The 21,948-nt window shown below is 35.4% G+C and overlaps 1 protein-coding gene across 1 annotated transcript in view; it reads left to right on the forward strand.

The window, feature by feature from the left end:
• LOC145296707 (cholecystokinin receptor-like) overlaps positions 1-6,506 on the forward strand; it is a 97,422-nt gene extending 90,916 nt beyond the window's left edge. The window contains exons 6-7 of the mRNA XM_080142684.1: positions 2,809-2,938; positions 4,737-6,506. Of these exons, the coding sequence (XP_079998810.1) occupies positions 2,809-2,938; positions 4,737-5,165 (559 nt within the window). The 3' untranslated portion in view covers positions 5,166-6,506. The remainder of the gene's footprint in view (positions 1-2,808; positions 2,939-4,736) is intronic.
• Positions 6,507-21,948: the final 15,442 nt, after the last annotated feature.

Consider the following 21,948-nt stretch of genomic DNA (forward strand, 5'->3'; position numbering starts at 1 on the left):
AATGCCGATATAAGCGGAGAGCATATACAGCGCCTAGAATTGCCAAATGGTCACCCATCTGATAATCGTCACTCTCAAGAATGCTTAACTTCGATGATCTGACGAAAACCAGTGTGTCAACGTGATTGTGCCGTATACACGCATACGAGGGGCGTGCAATAAGTAATGCCCCTGGCCTACTTCCCAGAGCAACGAAACTTGGCACAGTTATTAGTCTTTCTCTACATAGGAAGTATCCAGAGTTATGCATTTCTCCCATCGTTTGATGCAGCTCTGGAGACCGTTTTTGTAGAATACCCCAGGTTGATCCTTCAACCACGACGTGATTTTAGAAATCAAGGCTGCATCATCTGGGAAACGCTTTCCTTTCAAAAACAACTTCATGACTGGGAAGAGGTGAAAGTCTGAGGGTGCAAGGTCAGGAGAGTAGGGAGGATGTGGTAGATTTCATAACCACACGCCCGTGCTTCTGATCTGCCGACATGCGAGTTGTGGACTGGAGCGTTGTCCTACAGGAGGAGGGTACCTTTGCTGATCTTGCCCCGCCTTTTGATTTTGATAGCTTCCCTTAATTTCCTCAAAAGTGAAACATAAATAGGCTCCTGTAATTGTGGTACCCTTTGCGGAGAAATCTGTCAGCACTACTCCGTCCTGGTCCCAGAAGACTGTGAGCATGATCTTGCCAGCGGTGGGCTGCACCCTTGCCTTCTTTGGGGGTGGTGAGTCCAAGTGCTTCAACTGCATTGACTGGACTTTGGTCTCTGGATCATAGTGATGGACCTAGGTTTCATAATGTGTAATCAGTCTTTTGAAAAACTTTAACTCATCTTCTTGGCACGTCTCCAAATTCATCCTCGAGCACTCGATGCATTCTCGCTTCTGGAACGGCGTGAACAACGTGGGAATCCATCTGAAATCCTTATCCATATGCAAATTGTCATGAATGATAGTTTCCATAGACCCTGTACTAATCTTGACATCTTGGGCTATTTGGCGAATAGTAATGCGCCGATCTTCCAAAATGGCAGCCTCAACTTGACGGACAGATACCTCATCAATGGCAGAAGGGGGGCGACCAGGTCTGGGAGCTGTTTCCACAGACTTCCGGCCATGTTTGAATTCACGATGCCAGCGTTTTACAAGGTCATATGATGGGGCATTATCACCATAAGTTTCTTTCATTTCATCAAAAGTCTCCTGTGATGTGCGTCCTTTCAAATACAAAAACCGGATCACTGCTCGACATTCAACAGGCTCCATTTCACACCTGACTCAGTTCAAACACCTGTAAAACAGAAACCGCAATTAGTTCAGAGCTGTAATTTGCCACATAACCCGTAGAGATATAAATCATTGAACATGCAAAATTTCAGCTAGATCAGACAACTGGAAGTGGATCAGGGGCATTACTTATTGCACGCCCCTCATACGCATAGGTGATCACACATGCACTAAAAATAATGGTTAATATTTAAGAAATAATAATAACGTAAGAAAAAACTGCCGCGTATCGATTATGTGAATAGCTATGAATATATAGAATAACGTATCGATCAGATTAACTAAAGAACTTTTAAGTTTTTGCTTTATCACGATTAAGTTACATTTACCATTGCTAGTTATTGATCCGTAAATTTGTGGAACTATTTATTTAGTCTGTATCGCTTTAGTTTGAAACTAGCGGGACTTGTAGAAATTCCACAGCGGCATCTTTCATATGTAATACATTGCTGATCGGCATTCCATGGACCTTCAGCGTGAATAGAGACCCTGCGATATTATTGTAGCTCTTTTGTTAAAACTGTAAAAAGTATTATTTAAGTAATCTGGTTAATGTAGTAACAGAATATATCTGGTTATTATTGTTTATCACCAATATCCTTATAGGAGTCTTGACATTTTTCCATTGTATGGACGCTCGGCGCAGGTGGAAACCTCACGATATAATTATACCAACTTTAGACAAAACAGATACTACCCTTTGGATCCTTGCTAGAAGACCAAGAAAGTATATTTTAGTTTCATGGACGGCTCAAATCGACATCATTTTTATTTCATTTTATTTTTGTTTACATTGCGTCTTCATTGATCGGGAGATCCTATTTATTAAAAAGAGGATACAAGGTGATAACATACTAGGAACATTTAATTATCGTATCCATATACTAATTTGATATTTCTTTTTTTATAAATAGGATCTCCCGATCGAATAATTTATAATCTGGAAACCATTACACACGTACGCACGTACGTACGTTAAAGTTACTACGGTATTAATATATATACTATTTTTCTTGGTATGTCACGTATAAATTGAAATACTATTTCATAGTCTGTTACACATGTCTGTTACGTGTTAATTTGAAATACCATTTTCTTTATGTTTTTCACGTATAATTTTGAAATAGCATTTTCCTTGATTAGTCACAATATATACTATTTTGGTATGTCACGCATAAATTTTATTATTGTCTTTCACGCGTAAGTTTTAAATTATATATTCTTTGGTCTGACACGCGTAAGTATTAAATACAAGTTTCTTTCTTCTGTAATACTGAAGTTTGAAATGCCATTATCTTTGGTCTGTCACGCGTTAATATGAACTGCAATTTTCTTTAGTTTGTCAAGGTAAGTTTTAAATATAAGTACCACGCATGGATTTGTAATACCATTTCTTTAGTCTGCCACACGGAAAAAAAATTGTCTGTCATGCTTAAATCTGAAATATGATATTTTATCTCTACTTGTGGAGATCAACTAAAAACATCTTAAGACGACATCCATTTTTTTCTTGTTTTGTCTTGACAGCATGGCTGACAATAACCAGCTTGAGACGAATACTATTTGTGGTAATGGATTCAGGAGTTTGCGAATCTCTCGCAATGCAAAACGTAAGAAAAATAACTCGACAGTCGAAGATGATAGGACAAAAATGCAGGTAAATTTTAATAAAAATTCACATTTATTAACAGAAAATTAGATATGTTTATATATTAAACATTTATCGAAAATATAAAGGGAAACACTTATGATTAAAAGTAAAAAAAATATTACAAAAAATGTTGGCAGACAAGTTTCGCCCTCACTCAACAAGAGCTGTATCATGTGATTTTTTTTTAGAGAATGAAAACATGGAGGAACTACGTATATTTTAAGTAAATATAGCGTTTATATCTATATACAATGGAGGATTATCTTAGAGGCTAATCACGTCTAAACCTGACACTTGCTATCTTTACAAAGGTACGGTCTTTTTAAACGAACGTAGATAGTTTACAAGATCTTTTAATGTTATTGACGGTGAGCATAACTCAGAATACAAAATAAGTAAATGCTAAAATTCGTTGCGCATGTCAGGTTCTTAAGTAAATGGTCCGTTGTATAAGACGTGAATATATTATTTAAAACATCTGTTAGTCGTTAGCTTTCATTCCCAATTTTACTAGGCATGTGCTGTAAATCTTAGAGTTATCTTAAACATGTACTGCGTACTGCAACTATATTTAAATTGATAAATCACGTTATTATTATGGTGCCGGTATGACAGAAAGCCAGCGGTTTTATTAAGTTTCACTCTTAAATTAATCTAATTATCATAATGAATTTTTTAACAAAGCTGCCATGCGTAAGTTGTCGAATTTGGGCTATATTTAGTTTAATTTAGCATTAAGTAACTGCCAAGAAAGTGAAATTTGTTTTTGAAGATTCAGATACCTCTGATATTTATGAAATATTAGCAATGGGTTTTATATATCAATTAAAAAATATTCCAACAATTACAATTTTTAAACATTATTTTTAAGGGGGGTTACTAGCTATAACATGGAAATTATCTCGAATTTGAAAGTTCAAATATTTCAAATTTGCTTTAAATGTAAGGTAAACTCGTTTGACACTGGTTAAGCAAGATTTCTTGAATCTCAAACTTTTCTTTGGACGTCTTAAGCTTAAACCTTGAATTTTAGACATTTTCTATAATAAAAATCATGCAATCGATTTTAATAAAACTTGGAACAAGTATTCTATGGATGAGTATAATATCTGGCTTTTTATTTCCGCAAAGGGAGATGAAAATGATAGAAAAAAATCTGTTCAGAGAATAAGTTTTTCCTTTTTTAAACGGATACTTTCCTAGTCATACATTAAACGTTTTCTTTACTTTGATTCTTACGTAAAATGTATATGAGGAGCGTTCCAAAAATAATGCCTCCTATTTTTTTTATTTCATCCGAATGGATCACCGAGGATTGCATATTGCAGTGTTATAACGACTGAACTTATGCATTCATGACCTGCAAGCTCCATCTCTCTGTTGCAAATAGTGATGGCGTGAGACTCTAAGACACATGAATACATAACAAATGTCATGGACGAGTGCCATAAGCAGCGATGTGCAATTGAATTGCTGACAAAAGTGCATTGATAATCGAGGTGACTATGTAGAAAAATAAATTCTGGAGCACAAAAGGTCGCTCGTTTTAATGGTATTACTGCGGTCTCCGTAGCTCTGCAATTTTTTGAATTAAAAAAATAGGAGGCCTTATTTTTGTAACTACCCTCGGATATAAATAGCTATAGTTTAATCGTATATAAATAGCTATAGTTTAATCGTATATAAATAGCTATAGTTTAATCGTTGACAATTATGAGCAAATACAATGTTGTATTTTTCTTATTGTGTTATGCTGTTTTCTTGTTTTCTAATTATTTTATTTCTTTCTGTGTTGTTCTTCAAGGTTGTCAAGATGCTGGTTGTTGTTGTCGTCCTATTCATCATTTGCTGGGCTCCAATTCTCATCAACAATGTTCTTGTTGGCTTCCAACATCTAAACCCACTGAATTATGGCTACCTAAAACCGATGCGAATGGCATTCAATTTGATGGCCTATTTTAACAGCTGCATCAATCCGATCGTTTATTCTTTCATGTCGAAGAACTTTCGAGAAACATTCAAGCATTCGTTTCGTTACCTTTTCCGCGGCCGTTTCAGAAATGGCCGAAAAGTATCGAATCGGGGAACCGTTTCGTTTGCAACTCGATCGACTTCATTAAATCGGAGTAAAATGTATTCGATAGCGGAAGAAAAGAGAAACATTGGTAGCTCAAGCCTGTCCGAACATCTGAAAGTCACGCTTGCTCAACAAACGGATATTAGTCAGTGTTGAAAGCTTTTATTTTGTGTTCATCTTACGCCTCTAATTTGTCTTTCTGAAATTTTTTAGATGAGGATTGATTACTCGCATTATTTAGATTATTCAGAATACTGTGTTACTTTCACAACGTTTCGGCCGAGCTAACCTCCGACCTTCTTCATGTGTATTTTGTCGATCTCTAGAATCTTTCTGTTGAACTTGAGAATCGGCATGGAATTTTGAATGGAACCAACTACAGCACGAGTCCTTCCGCAAGGGCCCGTTACGTCGTAGATAAGGGACTTGGTAAAAGTAAGTTGTAAGTTACAAGTTAAGGTTGAAGGTTCAATCTTTAGAGCGGACGAAACTCAAAAATACATTTGCGAATTACTTAGAATTTCTACCCAGTAATCGCTGACGAAACGGGAACATGCTACTGTCATGAGAACATGAGTATGTGGATTAAATAAAAAGTTCCGTTCGAAATGAAGATTTGTTAGTGATGAAGAAAAATTCCGAATTCCATAAGATGTACACGAAGAAGGGTGGATGTTAAATCGACTGAAACGTTGTGAAAATAACACTCAAGTTGGGAACAGCAGTCCAAATAATCCAACTAATACGAATGTCTTACTTGTACGGAATAAGTGACAACTAAAATACATCAGATATAATTTTATGGGCTTAGTTGTTGGGAAGTGTCAATGGACGTCGGTTACTCTCATAAAATCAACGTTGAACAAGAAAAAATCAACTGTAGACATATCAGTTACATCATGAACCTTGCGACATGTTTCCTCCGGATGAAAAAAATCACTTAAGAACAGAAATAAACTTTTATAGTTAAGATTAATCTTAAAGTACAATTTTATACGAGGTAGATATAATTCATATTAATTCATGCCCAGAAAACAAATCATTTCAAATCATATGAAATTAATGTCCACGACAAACACGAGATCCTTTTGTCAGTAAGTTTTTATCTCCCTTGATATAGCAGACATTTTCAATTAGGTTGGTATGTGGTTTATCCTAAATGAAACCAATATCTATATATATTTCGGCATTACGGGCAGAAAGCGGGAATTAAATTTCTGTTGTTTTCAAAGACAAATGGGCCTTTAAGATTTAAGCAATGAAAAATCCCCATACCAAACAGAATCAGGTTTATAAACAAATAATAGTTATATTTTTAGTTTACAAATGGTACTCGTTTACTTTTGGGAATGAAAAATTTACAGCATTGAATTTTGAGACTCAAGCTGATGTACCGTTAGAGTTTTGTTGAGAAATATTGCCCATGTTTTCAAGTCTGTTGTTTCTTAACCGTTTGTCATTGTAATCTCAAAATAAATAATTGTTGTTTGTTTTCAACTGGAATTTTGATTTTGTTTAGAAAGAAAATCCCTTTTGTCACAGCAGTGGTCAAGACCGCATAATTGATATGACAGGTATCGAAATCAAACACCGAATTCAAAGAGAATGAGTTGATGACCACGGATGGGGCAGTAAATGTTCACAAATCAAATACAAGCTTATGTCATAATGTGATGAATATTGTTCCAGGATAAAGTAATCTGTTGATCAAATTAGTTTTGTAATTAAAAGCCATCATATCAAACAAAGTCAGAAGTTTGATTTATAAACAAGAAATAGATATTTATTACAGTTTTGTTTGTTTACAGCATGTTTAGATTTACAGCATTGAATCTTTGCTTTACTGACGCATATAATTCCTACTATAGAATCTGTTGTCTGTTTTGTCTTTTTGAATAAACTTTGTTTATAAATTAAGCAACAAGTCTCGGTATGATTTTGTATGAACGAACGAAAAAGCAATCAGGGCTCATAACTATGATGGTACCGGCAGTACGACGATAAGCCACATATATTATCTTAGTGATAACAATATAATTACCTTCAAAGGAACTGCTTCAAATCCGTCTTCACTTGAGCAGCGAGGAATGCTAGTAAGTCTCATTCTAACATACAGCATCATTAAAAGGGCGCGGTTTGAAATAGTAATCTGTTAGATATGAGACTCCATGCGGTGATTTAGCCATTCAAAAGTTTGAAAAGGTTATGTTCCCATCAGATAGAGAGCCCCATGGTTAGTCATATTTTATGTCGATGGGTTATAAATCTAAAGTAGTTTTGCAGTGTGATCCAAGTAATATCTTTGTATATACCAGTCGTGGCTCAGTCGTACATTTAAACATATTTTAATTTATGCAGATTGAGTGTGTATCATTAAAGAATCAATTCTCTATTGGTTATTACATATTACGAGGAATAATTTACCCAATGGACTAATTCGCAAAAAAATAAAAAAATAATAAAATAATAATGCTGTTCATCAAATTCCGCCTGTTTTTATTTATCGCATCAGTTGACGATCTTAAAAATAGTCCTTCCTCTCTTATAGATAAAAAATAAGAATTTTTACAAGAGAATATTTTACGTTAAACCCGTGTAACCTTAGCCGGTGTAACGTCAAATATTCCGGTGTAAAAAATCTTTTATATTTATACGAGAAGAAAGAGTATTTTTAAGATCGTATTTTTTTAATCTTTCTTGAATTTCTGTACAAAACGTATCTAAGAACACTGGCAGAAATATAAATTACCTTTGTGTAGATTTTGCAAAAGATAGGCTCACTCGTTTCGGAACTTATGAGAAAGGAACTCACATACACAAAGTGATTTTTATATAATAGTAGAGATTCCAGCAGGACGGACGAAGGGGCTCAGTGAGAAACAGATGGGCCTTAAGCTGGTGGACCATTTTTGTTTGGTTGAGAGATATGATTATTATTTTTTGCAAGTGAAACTTGAGTAAGGTTTAATCACTTAGTAAGGTAGCTCAACAAGACGTAATATCGTTTTATTGGCAACCCAGAAGCAGCCCCACAGTAAAGTGTCCCACAGACGGAGAATCCTAAGAAAGCTTATAGAATTTTTATTTCGTTTTAGGCAAATATAGACAGTGAGTGAAATTTTATATGGTTGTTGTACCTAAACAAGTAAGTGTTGCGAAAGATTTACAGAGGGGGCATATATTGAAGCTCAGTCGAGCACCTACCATAAAAGTAACGACAGAGCAGAGATGGCCTCGCAACGTCTTTTTTGGGAAAAAGAGGACCTATGAAGATGAAAATACCATTACCCACTATATTTCGAATCCATTTTTAACCCTGTCAAGGCAGAAAAGTGTACTATTAGTACTATTAGCAGATGTAGCAATAGTACATCTAGGACGTTGTTGATTCTTGTACAGGTAAAGGTTCGCGTCAGGAGTGAAATAATTTCTGGAGCGGTAGAATGATCACACCATTTTCCCAGTGATTTTGGCAACGTAGTTCTTTAATTCCAAGTCAGAACTGAGTGTCAGTCTCAGAAGTTTGTCAAAGTAAGTAAGGTGCTTCCTCAAAACGAAAGCCATTCATTTCAATCGGAGTCAAGTAGGGATTTAAGCGCTGGTAGTGAAAAGATAGAAGTTTGATTTGGGGGACATTTAAGATGACCAACCATTTTTCTAATCCATTGTACAGCGCACCTAAGGTTGTTGGAGAGAGAATCAAGCAGTGTAACCATCTTGGATTCCATATAAAAATCGTCTTGAAATGAAGGAGTGTTTGTATCTTTAAACACCAAATTGACTGAGGACATCCTAGGTTAAATTATAAAAGGAAATTAAATCGCACTTGCGTATATTTTCCGATGCTTACAAATTCGTTTATGAATATATACATTTATCCTATTATAAGGAAATAATGTGATATATTTCTGCTGTTCTTAAAACGAATGAAGATACACACTTATGTATAATGACGCATATAATGATGCATACATTGACCCTCATATATATATATATATATATATATATATATATATATATATATATATATATACATACAATTATATATATATATATATATATATATATATATATATATATATATATATATAATTGTTGGATAGCGGTAAACATGTAATGGTTGGAGAAAGCGGGAGAATTAGCCACGGTTGATCTCTTAATTCGTCGACTCTCTCAATCTTAAGTTGCGCTAGTTTATATAACGTGTTTGGCCACCCAGGTATCTCCTATAAATGCTCAATCTGAGCTTAACCTTCACTATGAATGTAGAATTTTGGTCTTCAAATGACCTTTGCATGTGTTTTTACGTCAAATCACCATTAATTTTTTATTTTATCTTTTTTATTAATTATATTTCCCCCCAAACAAGACACAGTGCCACTTTGATGTAGGTGGCTACTATCATGGACATAAGTTGCAGGGATACTATGTATGGAGTTGAGCAGCAATATGTCTGTTCACATTACACTTGAACTTATCGTTGAGGAAGCAGGAAGCCGGAAGGGAATTCCAAGTCTAACAGTTCTAGGGTAGAAACTATTAGAGTAGAAGGCTTTCTTAAATCTAGATATCTCTACTGTGTAGGGGTATGAATTTGCAGCCTGTCGGATTTGTCGGGGATTTTTCGTCGAGGGAGTACAAGAGCTTGTAGTTCGTCAGAGAATTCACCATTAAAATACTTGTAAAACAGGAATGAGAGACTAGTAGCAGATTCACCAGCCTAAATGCGGCAACAATACTGCATACATGTGCGAATAGTGGTCTTGTAGAGGTACAGGATACTTTCAGGTGTAAGTAACCTTCTAGCACGGTAAAAAAACCCACCTTGTTCGCAGCAGCCTTGGCAATGCTTTCGATATCTGTTCTAACTCATGTTCCCTATGAATATTAAGCCAAGGAGTTTGGACGAAGAACTTTCAGGTAATATATCTTTAGCCATAGCTATTTGTAGTTGAGAAGGTTTCTTGTAATTATTAAAGGAAACCAGCTTAGTCTTGGCAACATTGAACGTTACAATCCAATTTAGACCCCATTCCACTTCAGACTGAAGGTTTTTCTCTAGGATTTCCGCCATTGCCTTGGATATGTGTTCGTTCCTTTTCCCCTCGTGCCTGTTATAGAGCGTCGTCTCTTCAGCAAATATAGCCATCTCAGAGATTAGGAAGGTCATTTATGACTATCAGAAATAATAAAGGTCTACGGATCGATCCTTGGGGCACACCTGCATTTATATCATATTATTTAGACTACTACCATCGAGGACAACCCGGATTTTTCTCTTTTTAAGAAGGATTTATGTTAAGTATACGTCCAGTAATATCATAAGATCTGATTTTCATGAGAAGACTATTGTACTATGTACTGTTAAAAGCCTGAGATATATCTAGGCCTTTTTTTACATAGGCATCACCACATTATCAAGGCCAAGAGGCCACTCAAGGATAAGGGTTAAAGAGTGTACAGTAGAAATTGGACATTATAGTAACCATTAGTAATGAAAATTTGGTAAAGTTGATAACTTATATGGAACGGCTCATCAAGAACTTATTTACGTTAGACTTGAAGACAACCATATTGTAGTCAGCCGGAAAGCAGGAAAACGGAAGACAATTCCACAGGCGTGCAGTTCTAAGAAAGAAGCTTTGTTCATGGAATCTACGTTTAGGTTTAGGCACGGATAAAGAGTGGGGGGAATTATTGATAGTGTTTACAGCTAGACGAGTGTTTATCGTAAAAGTTTGGCGAGGGGGGACCATAGATTGAAGCTCATTCGAACATTTTCCATGAAAATAACGATACATCAGAGACAAACTCGCAACATCTCTTCTGTGAGATAAAGGTTGCAAGGAAGAGAAAAGGACATCTCCTACGAGGCTACGAAGTCTATTTTTAATTCTATCAAGGCAGGCCAAGTCCTTTCTAGCAGCTCCTGCCCAGATGTGGCAACAGTATTCCATCCTTGGACGTACCTGGCTCTTATATAGATAGAGAATAGCGTCATCTGTTAGATATCTACCGGATCGATAGAAAGATCCCACCATTTTTCCAGCGGCCTTGGCAACAGATTTACTACAGGCCTACTTCTATACCCTCCCCTGTTTTATCCACTGCATGGTGTATGCCTTCAAAGATTACAGTTAGAATATCTACAGTAGAACGGGCTTGCCTAAATCCATATTGATGGTCGGACAAAAGTTTTGCAACTGTAAGGTGATGGATTAGAGCTTGATTAATTACGGAGTGAAATATTTTGTCGAAAAGAAGGAGGAGGCTATTGGGGCGATAATTCGAAGAGTTTTCTTTCTAAATTAATCAACCACATTTTGTTTTCACTAGGTGCGCGTACATATCAAGCAGCAATTTTCCATTTAATAACTATCTACAAGTAAATAAAACGGTATGTTAGATTTAATATAAAAATTTATAAACTTTTATTGCTGAAATCCAATAATTTTTTGAGAAAATTGTCGTAGTCATCTAAAACAACATAATATAATCTGCCCCCTTAAGTAAGACACTCTATCTAACCACCCAATACTAATGATTACTACGATACTATCTTATTGATTACTGTACACGCAATAACCCTTATCCCTGAGTGGCATTCTGGCCTTGATAAGTGGCGAACCCTATGTAAAAAAAAAATGTCTAAAATTTTATAAACTTTACAAGAAATACAATGATTTTCTTTCAGAAAATTGTTTTAGTCATTTCCTTCATTGTTTTTGGATGTCTTACAATTGATATCGATAAATATAATAACGAACGTTTGTATACACATTCTTTCTGCGATATTAAACACACGTTGACAATATTATTTTAATATTCACTAGTTTACCAGTATGTACGCGTTTCTTGTTGATACAATACTTCAGTATGTCAGTTTCTTTCTTTACTTTTCTTTCTACCGTTTTCTAACTAGTATGAAGAAAAATGTCATGAAATTTCCTGGGGAAAAATGTGATACGAAAGGGAAGTATATATAGGTAAAATATTATTTATAAAAAGGGGCGGCTAGAGACACAGAACTACTTTCATTATGATCACATGCAAATTGTACAGATGGATTTTTTTACTCACGTACACCCCAAACAAGGCATATCGCCACTTGGACATAACGGGCAACTAATTGGGATCATGCCTAAGAAAGATTCACAAGATGTTGGTTTACGTTATATTTGAACTTCTGCATATCAGTACAGACAGGAAAGCAGGTAGCAGGAAAGGAATTCCAAAGTCTAGCTGTTCGAAGGCAGTAACTATGAGAGTAGAAAGCTCTCCGGCATCTAGGGACCTCAACAGTGAAGGGGCGTGGTTTTGTTGCTAAGCGGGTTTGTCGGGGATATGTACGTCGGGAGGGCACAAGTGCAATGAGTTCATCAGAGCACATTCATTAAATACTTGTAAAATAAGCACAGGCATGCAACATTGCGGCGATATGACAGAGGTTGAGGCCTAGTTGCCAAAGCGGACCTATTAGATTGGAGACTCTTTTCTGGACCTTATCCAAGATGGAGAAACTAGCGGTAGATTCACCAGCCCAGATGTGGCAACAATACTCCATGCATGAGCGAATGGTGCACTTGTAGAGGTACCGGATACTCTCGGTCTTCTAACACGATCGAAGGAGCTCATCTTCTCTGCAGCAGCCACTTATATTTAAGGTGCACTCCCTAGTATATTATCGTTTTAAAAGACAGGAGTGAAATCAAAACTGCGCACTCGACGTTTTAAATCAGATACTTTTCTATCTAAACAATTAAGACAAGCGGGACCTGTGGAAATTCCACAAGGGACTCATTCAAATGTAATATATTGATGTTGGCATTCTATATATGTTCAGCGTAAATGGAGATGCTTTGATATTATTGTAGCTCTTTTGTTAAAATTGCAAAAGTATTTATCTAAGCTAGCAGGGACGGCCAGTGAAGCCTGGTCGTGAAGTACGCTTAAATATGATATTTGAATACTTGCAGATTTCGTATATATTATTATAGAGTTCGTAGGTGGTGTTTCTTATATATTATTATAGTTATGTTCTATCGATTTTATATATATAATACAGTTGCGATTTCAAAAAATAAAAAAAATATATCGATATGATTTGGGTGCATCAGCTTACATCGAAACCGAAACTAAACTCATGAATATATATATATATATATATATATATATATATATATTTTATATACGGTGGTCACCACTTATCAAGGCCCGGAAGCCACTCAGGGATAAGGGTTATTGCAAGTATAGTACGTTAGTGTGCAGATTTGATGAAGTGTTTACTTAAGGGGGCGGATCATTTGGAATTTGTTAATGTTGGACTTGAAGACATCCAAGTTGTAGTCAGGTGGGAAGCAGGCAGAGAGAATAGAGTTCCACAGGCATGCAGTTATAAGAAAGAAGCTTTGTTCATGGAATCCACGTTTTGATTTAGGCACAGATAAAGAGTGGGGTAAAATTTTGACAATGGATTCAGCTAGACGGGTGTTTTTCGTGAAAGATTGGCGAGGGGGGGCAGAGATTGGAGTTCAGACGAGCACCTGCCATGGAAATAACGATAAAACAAGGATAGGCTCGCAACGTCTCTTCTGTGGGAGAGAGGTTTCAGGGTAGAGAAAAGGGCATCCTCCACTAAACCACGAAATCTATTTTGTACTCTGTAGGATAGGCTGTTTTTAGCAGCTCCTGCCCAGATATGGCAGCAGTATTCCATCCTTGGACGTACTTGACTTTTATATAGATAGAGAATTGCATCAGTAGTGAGATATCTTCTGGAGCGGTAGAAGGATCCCACCATCTTTCCAGCGACCTTGGCAACAGACTTGATGTACGTGTTCCATTTCAGATCAGGAGTAAAGGACAAACCCAGAAGCTTGTCAAAACACGGGGCTTCTCCCAGACGAGAGCCATCCATTTCAATTGATGCCAGATGGGGATCAGAGCGTTGATGATGTAAGGATAGGAGTTTGGTTTTAGATGCATTAAAGGTAACGGGCCACGACTTCCCCCACTGAACCACGCGCTCGATATCAGAGGAGAGAGAATCAGAGAGAACTTTGTCATTTACAGCCTTTGATGTGTTGCCGTAGATGGTCGTGTCATCAGCATAGATGTCAACGAATGATTTAAGTATGTGTTTAGGGAGGTCATTGATGTAGATCAGGAAGAGAGTTGGGCCCAGGATTGACCCTTCTTGAGGGACTCCAGCATTAATACTGCAGGCCTCTGATTTTTGTCCATCGACCACTACTCTTATGAGCCTATCGGAGAGAAATGATTTAATGATTGAGAAAACATTTCCAGTTATACCGTAGCTGGAAATCTTGTGAAGTAGGCCCTTATGCCATACCTTGTCGAAGGCCTTTGATATGTCAAGAGCAATTGCCCTAGAAAGGTAACCTTTGTCAAGAGATTCACTAATTCTGTGAGATATAACCATTAGCACATCTGCGGTAGATCTTGTAGAACGGAAACCATATTGTGTGTCACTAAGAAGATTGTTTCTGCTGAGGTGGTTTACATATATACATAGGTTTTGTATATATATATATATATATATATATATATATATATATATATGTATGTGTGTGTGTGTGTGTGTGTGTGTGTGTGTGTGTGTGTAACTTGAGTTCCTTCAGCCATACCGAAACCAAAACTTATGAAGAATTCTTGATAAAATCATCAAGACAAAATAGACCCACTGGAGTGCCATCAACTGTAATCGAAAGAAGAAACAAAAGCTTATGAAGAATTCTTGATGAAATTATTTATAAAAAATATAGATGACTTAAGTATTAGCAGCTATAATCGAAACCGAAACCAAAACTTATGAAGAATTCTTGGTAAAATTATTCATAAAAGCAAATGACTTGAATACCATCAGCTCTAATCGACACCGAACCAAAACTTATGAAAATATCTTGGTAAAATTATTTCTTACAAGAAATGGAAGTCCGTAACAATTAAACGATATGGATGTAAGCGTGACACAGAAATTAAATACATAAAACACACGTTATCGTATTAATATATAGATATATGTTTAGACGACTTTTAAAATACGCCTTTAAGAAAATTGGATATACGTATTTGAAGGGTGACGTAAAGGATCGGAACCACTTACCTTATTTCCACATAGAAATCTATCCATATATTATTTTTATGAAAATGAAATATACTTGAAATTATGCCCCCATAGAACTCTAAGGGTTATACTTAAAATTTGGGAATCATTCACTGACCGTCCGATAAAGAAAGGAGAGAATCGGTTGTCGAATATAAAAAGGTCCCGTTTGGGTTACTATTAAGTAGACTGTTAGTGAAATAAAAATATATTGCGTATATTTTTAGTTTACTTTCTTTCTGTTTATAATTGTACAAAAATTACATTTTTCTTGTAATAATTAAGCCACACAAACGCAACCCAAATTTGTGCCCGGACTCAGTTATTCGTCGTTTACAGAACTTGTGATTGCCTTGCAGATGAATGATACCAAATTGAATTAATCTTTTCCAGCAAACTGCAAGTAAGAGCAAAAGGTTAGCCAACCTAACGCCGTGCATCCGGCCCGCAGCGCATGCCTTCCCTGGAGACTTTGAGTTCAGTAATTTGCACGTTTGAGATTTTTTTTATGTTTCTCCTTATTTTTGTTCTCTACCTGCGAGTCGTTCTTGAGGCAAAAACTAAAAGAATCTCACACTAACCCTGTCACCGTGGAAGCGACCGAGACGCGCTATTGGACTTCCGTGGGTGTTCGAATCGGAACCACCTAGTACTATACTTATGTACCAGTGAACACTAAGGTACTTCCTCGTTTATATCTTTGATACTAGGGGAGGCCGAGTCTTCCTCGTGTTATAATGCGACAAGTCGAGAAACAAATCCTATCATCAAGAATAAGCCGACAACAAAGTTTTTCGTCCTAATAGTGTTCAATAAATCACGTAATTTTTAACTTAGATTAGACGATTTATTTAAAATTAATATCTTATTATTACTAGGCACATACTATTTAGATTATTCTAACGGAATCTTCAGTGCGAAAGTAACTTTTTAAACTGATCCCATATATAAATGCACTTTGCTATTTATTATAGAGTAAACAGTGTGTTCTCAGTGAACGAATGACACTCTTACTTTGCTATGTGTTTAAAAATGTAAATAACTTTGACGATCATCAATTATGAGCCACCTACAAAAAACATTATTAAAAATAGCAAACAACAAAATAACTTGATTAATTATGATATATCTCACTACTTCGGGTGGGCTTCAATTATTGATAGCCTGGGGGAAAATAAGGGGAGGGGATGGCTTAAAATCTACATGATTTAAAATAGCAGTGAGACAAGGTTATAAAGAGGAGAGAAAGGCGAGAAAAGTAGTGAATTTACTTGTTGGCCAAACAAGAAAGAATTCGTGATAAATTCGCTATCAGAAAATAAGATCGCTCACAAGTCAGACTGAATGACTTCATTCAAAATGGCGTCTTTCAGCTCGTTATGAGGACAAACCCAAAATTGTCATTTATGGGCGATATTGTAGGCATGCGAAGATTAGCAATTATTGTATTGACTTGTTAGCTTTCCTCTTATTGTCTATTCAAGGCTTAGGACAATTGATGGGGACCAGAAATCCCCTATGATCTTTGATGACTGGTTTAAAATGTATTATTTGTTACTTCTAGTCTAACTGGTTGTCGTTTTATTTTGCTCGTTTATTCGAAAACAGGATGAACCAACAAGTCGGCCAATGGCGACTTCCATTCGCATATAAATGAATTCAGCCTACGGGCTCAGTGTCCTTTTAGTTGTTGAGAATATAAAAATGCTATCAAGATTAAATGAATAATTGAAAGAAAAGTTAAAAGAAATTTGGTTTGGTTGTTTTGTTTTACGGCATATCAACCCTTTTCATATCATTTAATGCTGGATCTGATCATTTTATAAAAGTTGCTTCAAGTTCTTTACGTATTTAAGTATTTATTCATGGTGCTTAGTTTAGTTGTTTTGTAGAGAAAAAACTTTGTATTATTTATTTATTTTTTTGCTTTGTGTGACATGACTGAGTTTTGCAATGAAACCGAAAAAAAAAAAACAATAATATCAATGTTTGGTGCATCGTAGGTCAAGAAGCCAATATCTTCAAACAGCATGATCTGATAGCACCAAAAGGAGAGGGATGGATAGAGATAGAAGAGGAGAAAGAGGAACGAACGGAGACAATAAAGATGATAACAAAGAAGAAAGAATAACAACAAAAAAGAACGAGGAGGAAAAATAACAGTTAAGAGAGAGAGAGAGAGAGAGAGAGAGAGAGAGAGTATAATAAAAATTGAAGCAAAATATAGAAAAATGGAAAATAAGACAAAATTGAAAAAAATATTTCTAGATTATAATAAAAAGTAAGAGGCGTAAAATCGACGAGAAACGATTGTGCGCAATAGAAAGAAAAACTTCACATTTCATTTATTTGCTAGTAGGAGTACCCAACACAACCTGAATAAAAATAATATAACGGATTAATTTGCCCTGTCACTGCTTGGAAAATTAGAAGAAAAAAAAGCTAGTCCATAATATCGACAGTCATTTTGTGAGTATACCTCTTCAATATAAGCCGAAGCAAAATATACCACTCCTGTGCTGTTATAAATACAACAAACCCTCTCACTACTACTCCATGACATTTTTGGTTTTATTTTCATCTTTTTATCTTGTTCTCAAGGCAATTAGTTTCACCTTTCTCCCTTCTCTCCTCTTTGTATCTCCATCTGTTACTCCCACCATAATATTAGGTATCTACCACCTCCATCTCTTTCAAAAACTATTCTTCTCTTATTCCCGGCTTTTTTTCCTTCGGCAACAACGTCATCAAATTTCTGCTTGGCCGTAGTTTCGTATTTCGAATTTGTTGAATGCGTTTCAACTGGCGCAGTCCGTTTTGTTTTGAAGAAGCCAGAAAACAAAAAAAAATTACCAGAAATGATGGATCAAGGTAAGTCATAGTCTTGTTTAACTTACACACATAAATATATATAAATATATATATATATATATATATATATATATATATATATATATATATATATATAAGTTAGTTATATTGGAAAGTGAGCAACATTAGAAACGAAAGATAAAAACTGAAGTAGGCAAATTGCTAATAATGATTATTGGTAAGATCCTTACAATCCTTTGCAAAGTATAAAGTGCTTACTTTGTTTTCTGGAACAATGGAAACAAGCAAGTCAGTCTTTTACTGAAAGTGGGCGCTAAGTAGGGTATAAAAATATATCAGTGTGGAAAATTGTAATGAATTTGTGCTCCAATATATGAGGCAACAGATTAGAGGTGGCCACAAGCATTATAAATGAGGAAAAGGCATCTTTAGAGAAACTCTAATACAAAGAAAAAATTAATAAAAATCTGAACCTATTTACTTCACTAGTGAAAAATCTGATTTTAAAACCTTTGTGATATATATATATATATATATATATATATATATATATATATAGTCATCCACATACAGTACTGTTTCGCTGTTTCACAGCTCATCAGTGCGGCTAGACAGGCAACCACCTCAAGCCAGGATTGAAACCCGACTGTCTGTATGGCAGTCAAGGCTCCTAACCATTACGCTATTGGCGGCCGCTGAACGAGTAGTGAATTTAACGATGTTTTGACATCGTCCGAAATATATATATATATATAACTAATGATGTCTGTCTGCCTGTCTCCATATTTTCAAACTCTATCTCGTCCGAAACTACAAATCGCAGAACGGCGCTATGGACATCAAATGATTGGATTTTTTATGGACCGTTCTTTTGTGGGTCTTTAAATAGTTTCTAAGGAATCAAAAATGGTTAAAAATTGAAAATAAATCGTTAAAAATTTTGTACATTCATCTAAGTTTATTTTGATTTTTAATCAGTTCATATGCATGTCACGTTGGTACAGTGGTAACGTCACACGCTTTGAATGCTACCGTTTTGCTTTCGGTTTCGATTGTAGCTGATGGCACCTAAATATTTTTTTTTTTTACTTTTGAAATCACGACTCTATAAAAATATATACTATATCTGGACAAATAAAATATGTTTAAGCATATTTTACGAATTGGCTTACCGGGCGCCCCTCTTTCTCTCTCTCCCTCTTTCTCTCTCTCTCTGTCTGTCTGTCTGTCTGTCTGTCTCTCTCTCTCTCTCTATATATATATATATATGTGTGTGTGTGTGTGTGTGTGTGTCTGTGTGTCTGTGTGTCTGTGTTAGTTTAATTGGGAAGTAGGCAACACTAGAAACACCAAGAAAAGAAAGAAAAAATGAAGCAGACAAGTTGATGATAATGATTAATAAGATCCTTACAATCCTTTGTTAGGTATAGATTGCTTACATTGTTTTTCATGGACAACAGTTCAAATGTTGCGAGGGGCAATATAAATATGAGGAAAAGGCACCTTTGGAAAAACTTTAATACCAAAAAAGAATAAATAAAAATCAGAACTTATTTAATCCACTAGTGAAAAGTCTTTTTAAATTGAGGGATTGGTTCCGCAGAACCCAGAATCTTATGTGTAATGCCTAGGTATAAAACAGGAACTTCATACTCGTCTTCTCTGTGTTCTTTGAACTATTTTAGTCGAAATTCAGATCGATTCGTGTTCGTTTTATAATCAATAAACGCAGAAAACCATTTTGAAATATAACCTGTCTTGGGTTTTGTCACCCTAACCCTAACCTTAACCCTCACCCTAACCCTAACATTAACCCTTAACCTTACTCTAACCTTAAACCTTAACCTAACTCTAACCTTAACCCTTAACGTAACTCTAACCTTAACCCCTAACCTAACTCTAACCTTAACCCTTAACCTAACTATAACCTTAATCCTTAACCTAGCCCTAACCTTAACCCTTAACGTAACTCTAACCTTAACCCTTTACCTAATACTAGCCTTAACCTTAACCTAACTATAACCTTAACCCTTAACATAACTCTAACTTTAACCCTTAACCTAACCCTAACCTTAACCCTTGACCTAACTCTAACCTTAATCCTTAACCTAACCCTAAACTTAACCTTTAACCTAACTCCAACCTTAACCCTTAACCTAACCCTAACCTTAACCCTTTACGTAATTCTAACCTTAACCCTTAACGTAACTCTAACCTTAACCCTTTATATAACTCTAACCTTTACCTTTAACCTAACTCCAACCTTAACCCTTAACCCAACTCTAACCTTAACCATTTACCTAACTCTAACCTTAACCCTTAACCTATCTCTAACCTTAACCCTTAACGTAACTCTAACCTTAACCCTTAACCTAACTCTAACCTTAACCCTTAGCTAACCCTAACCTTAACCCTTTATGTAACTCTAACCTTAACCCTTAACCTAACTCTAACCTTAGATGAATATCCCTACTAGGACAAGTAAATTAATAACCCGAACAGAACAGTTTTTCCGACTGGTACTTGTGTATTATAATTGGATATCAAGAAAATACATATTAAGCAAAAACACTACTATATACTGACGTGCCATTTGAAAATAAATAAAAATTGTAAAAATTATGAAAAATGATCAATTGGAAGATTTGCTAAAACTATTTTTTCCAAAAAAGTCACCGTTATTATTGTATATTTTCGATCCAACAGCTTCCAATTTGAAATCACGAATATTAGCTGAAGACAAGGGATATGTCAGTTTGTCATATGGAGTTAGTCGCAATAGAAAAACCGATAAAACTGCATTGTTCGGTAAATTTTAATTTCTTGTAATTGTTTTTCTTCTCTTCATTAATTTTAAATTTTTACTAATTTCGACTTGACACGTAATTACGTAATAGTGTTTTTTTAAAACTTTAAATGAATTTTATATCTAACTAGCATTTCAGCCCGGCGTCGCCTGGGTGTTTGGAGGTGTATGTTGAATCAATTTGTGTAACTTTAACTCCTATTATGACCCCTGAACCTTTATTGTTTTGGGCTCAAATCAAGTTATTAAGTTAGATCCATGTTCAAGAAACCTATATCTAAAATCTCATGTGTTTTGACCCAAAATTGGCGAAGCAGTTAGATAGAGTTCTCAAAGTTATATATATATATATATATATATATATATATATATATATATATATATATATATATATATATATATATACTAGCATTTCAACCTGGCGTTGCCCGGGTATTTGGAGGTGTATGCTGAAAAAAGGTCAATTTTTTAAACTTTGACCCTTATTATGACCCCTTAATGTTTATTATTTTGGGCTCAAATCAAATTATTTAGTTAGATCCATGTCCAAGGGACCTATATCTAAAATTTCAAATGTTTAGATCCAAAATTGGCGGAGGAGTTTTGTAGAGTTCTCAAAGGTCAAATCGTTGAACTTTGACCCCTTAACAGCAAAATTTCTGGCCGAAAATGGATTACAAAGATTTTCCCAAATCTAAGTACCCTGTATATCAAATTTCGAGTCTGTAGACTAAAAATTGACAGAGTTATTGCGTAGGGAAATGTACACAGACTGACACACAGACAGACACACAGACATGTTCACTTTATAGATATACTAGCATGGGTGTCCGGCGTTGCCGGGGTGTTTTAAGATGTATGCTGAGCAAAAAAACAAGACAAAACAAAACAAAAAAACGGTCAATTTTTTAAACTTGACCCCTATTATGACCCCTTAAAATTTATTGTTTTGAACTCAAATCAAGTCATTAAGTTAGATCCATATCCAAGGAACCTATATCTAAAATTTAAAGTGTTTAGACCCCAAATTGTCGGAGGAGTTTGGTAGAGTTCTCAAAAGTCAAATCGTTGAACTTTGACTCCTTTATCGCCAAATTTCTGGCCGAAAACCGATCACATCGATTTTCCGAAATCTCAGTACCCTGTATATCAAATTTCGAGTCTATAGACTAAAA

This window comes from Euprymna scolopes, chromosome 17, assembly GCF_053919585.1.
Source record: "Euprymna scolopes isolate OS-2025 chromosome 17, ASM5391958v1, whole genome shotgun sequence".
NCBI classification, from domain to species: domain Eukaryota; kingdom Metazoa; phylum Mollusca; class Cephalopoda; order Sepiida; family Sepiolidae; genus Euprymna; species Euprymna scolopes.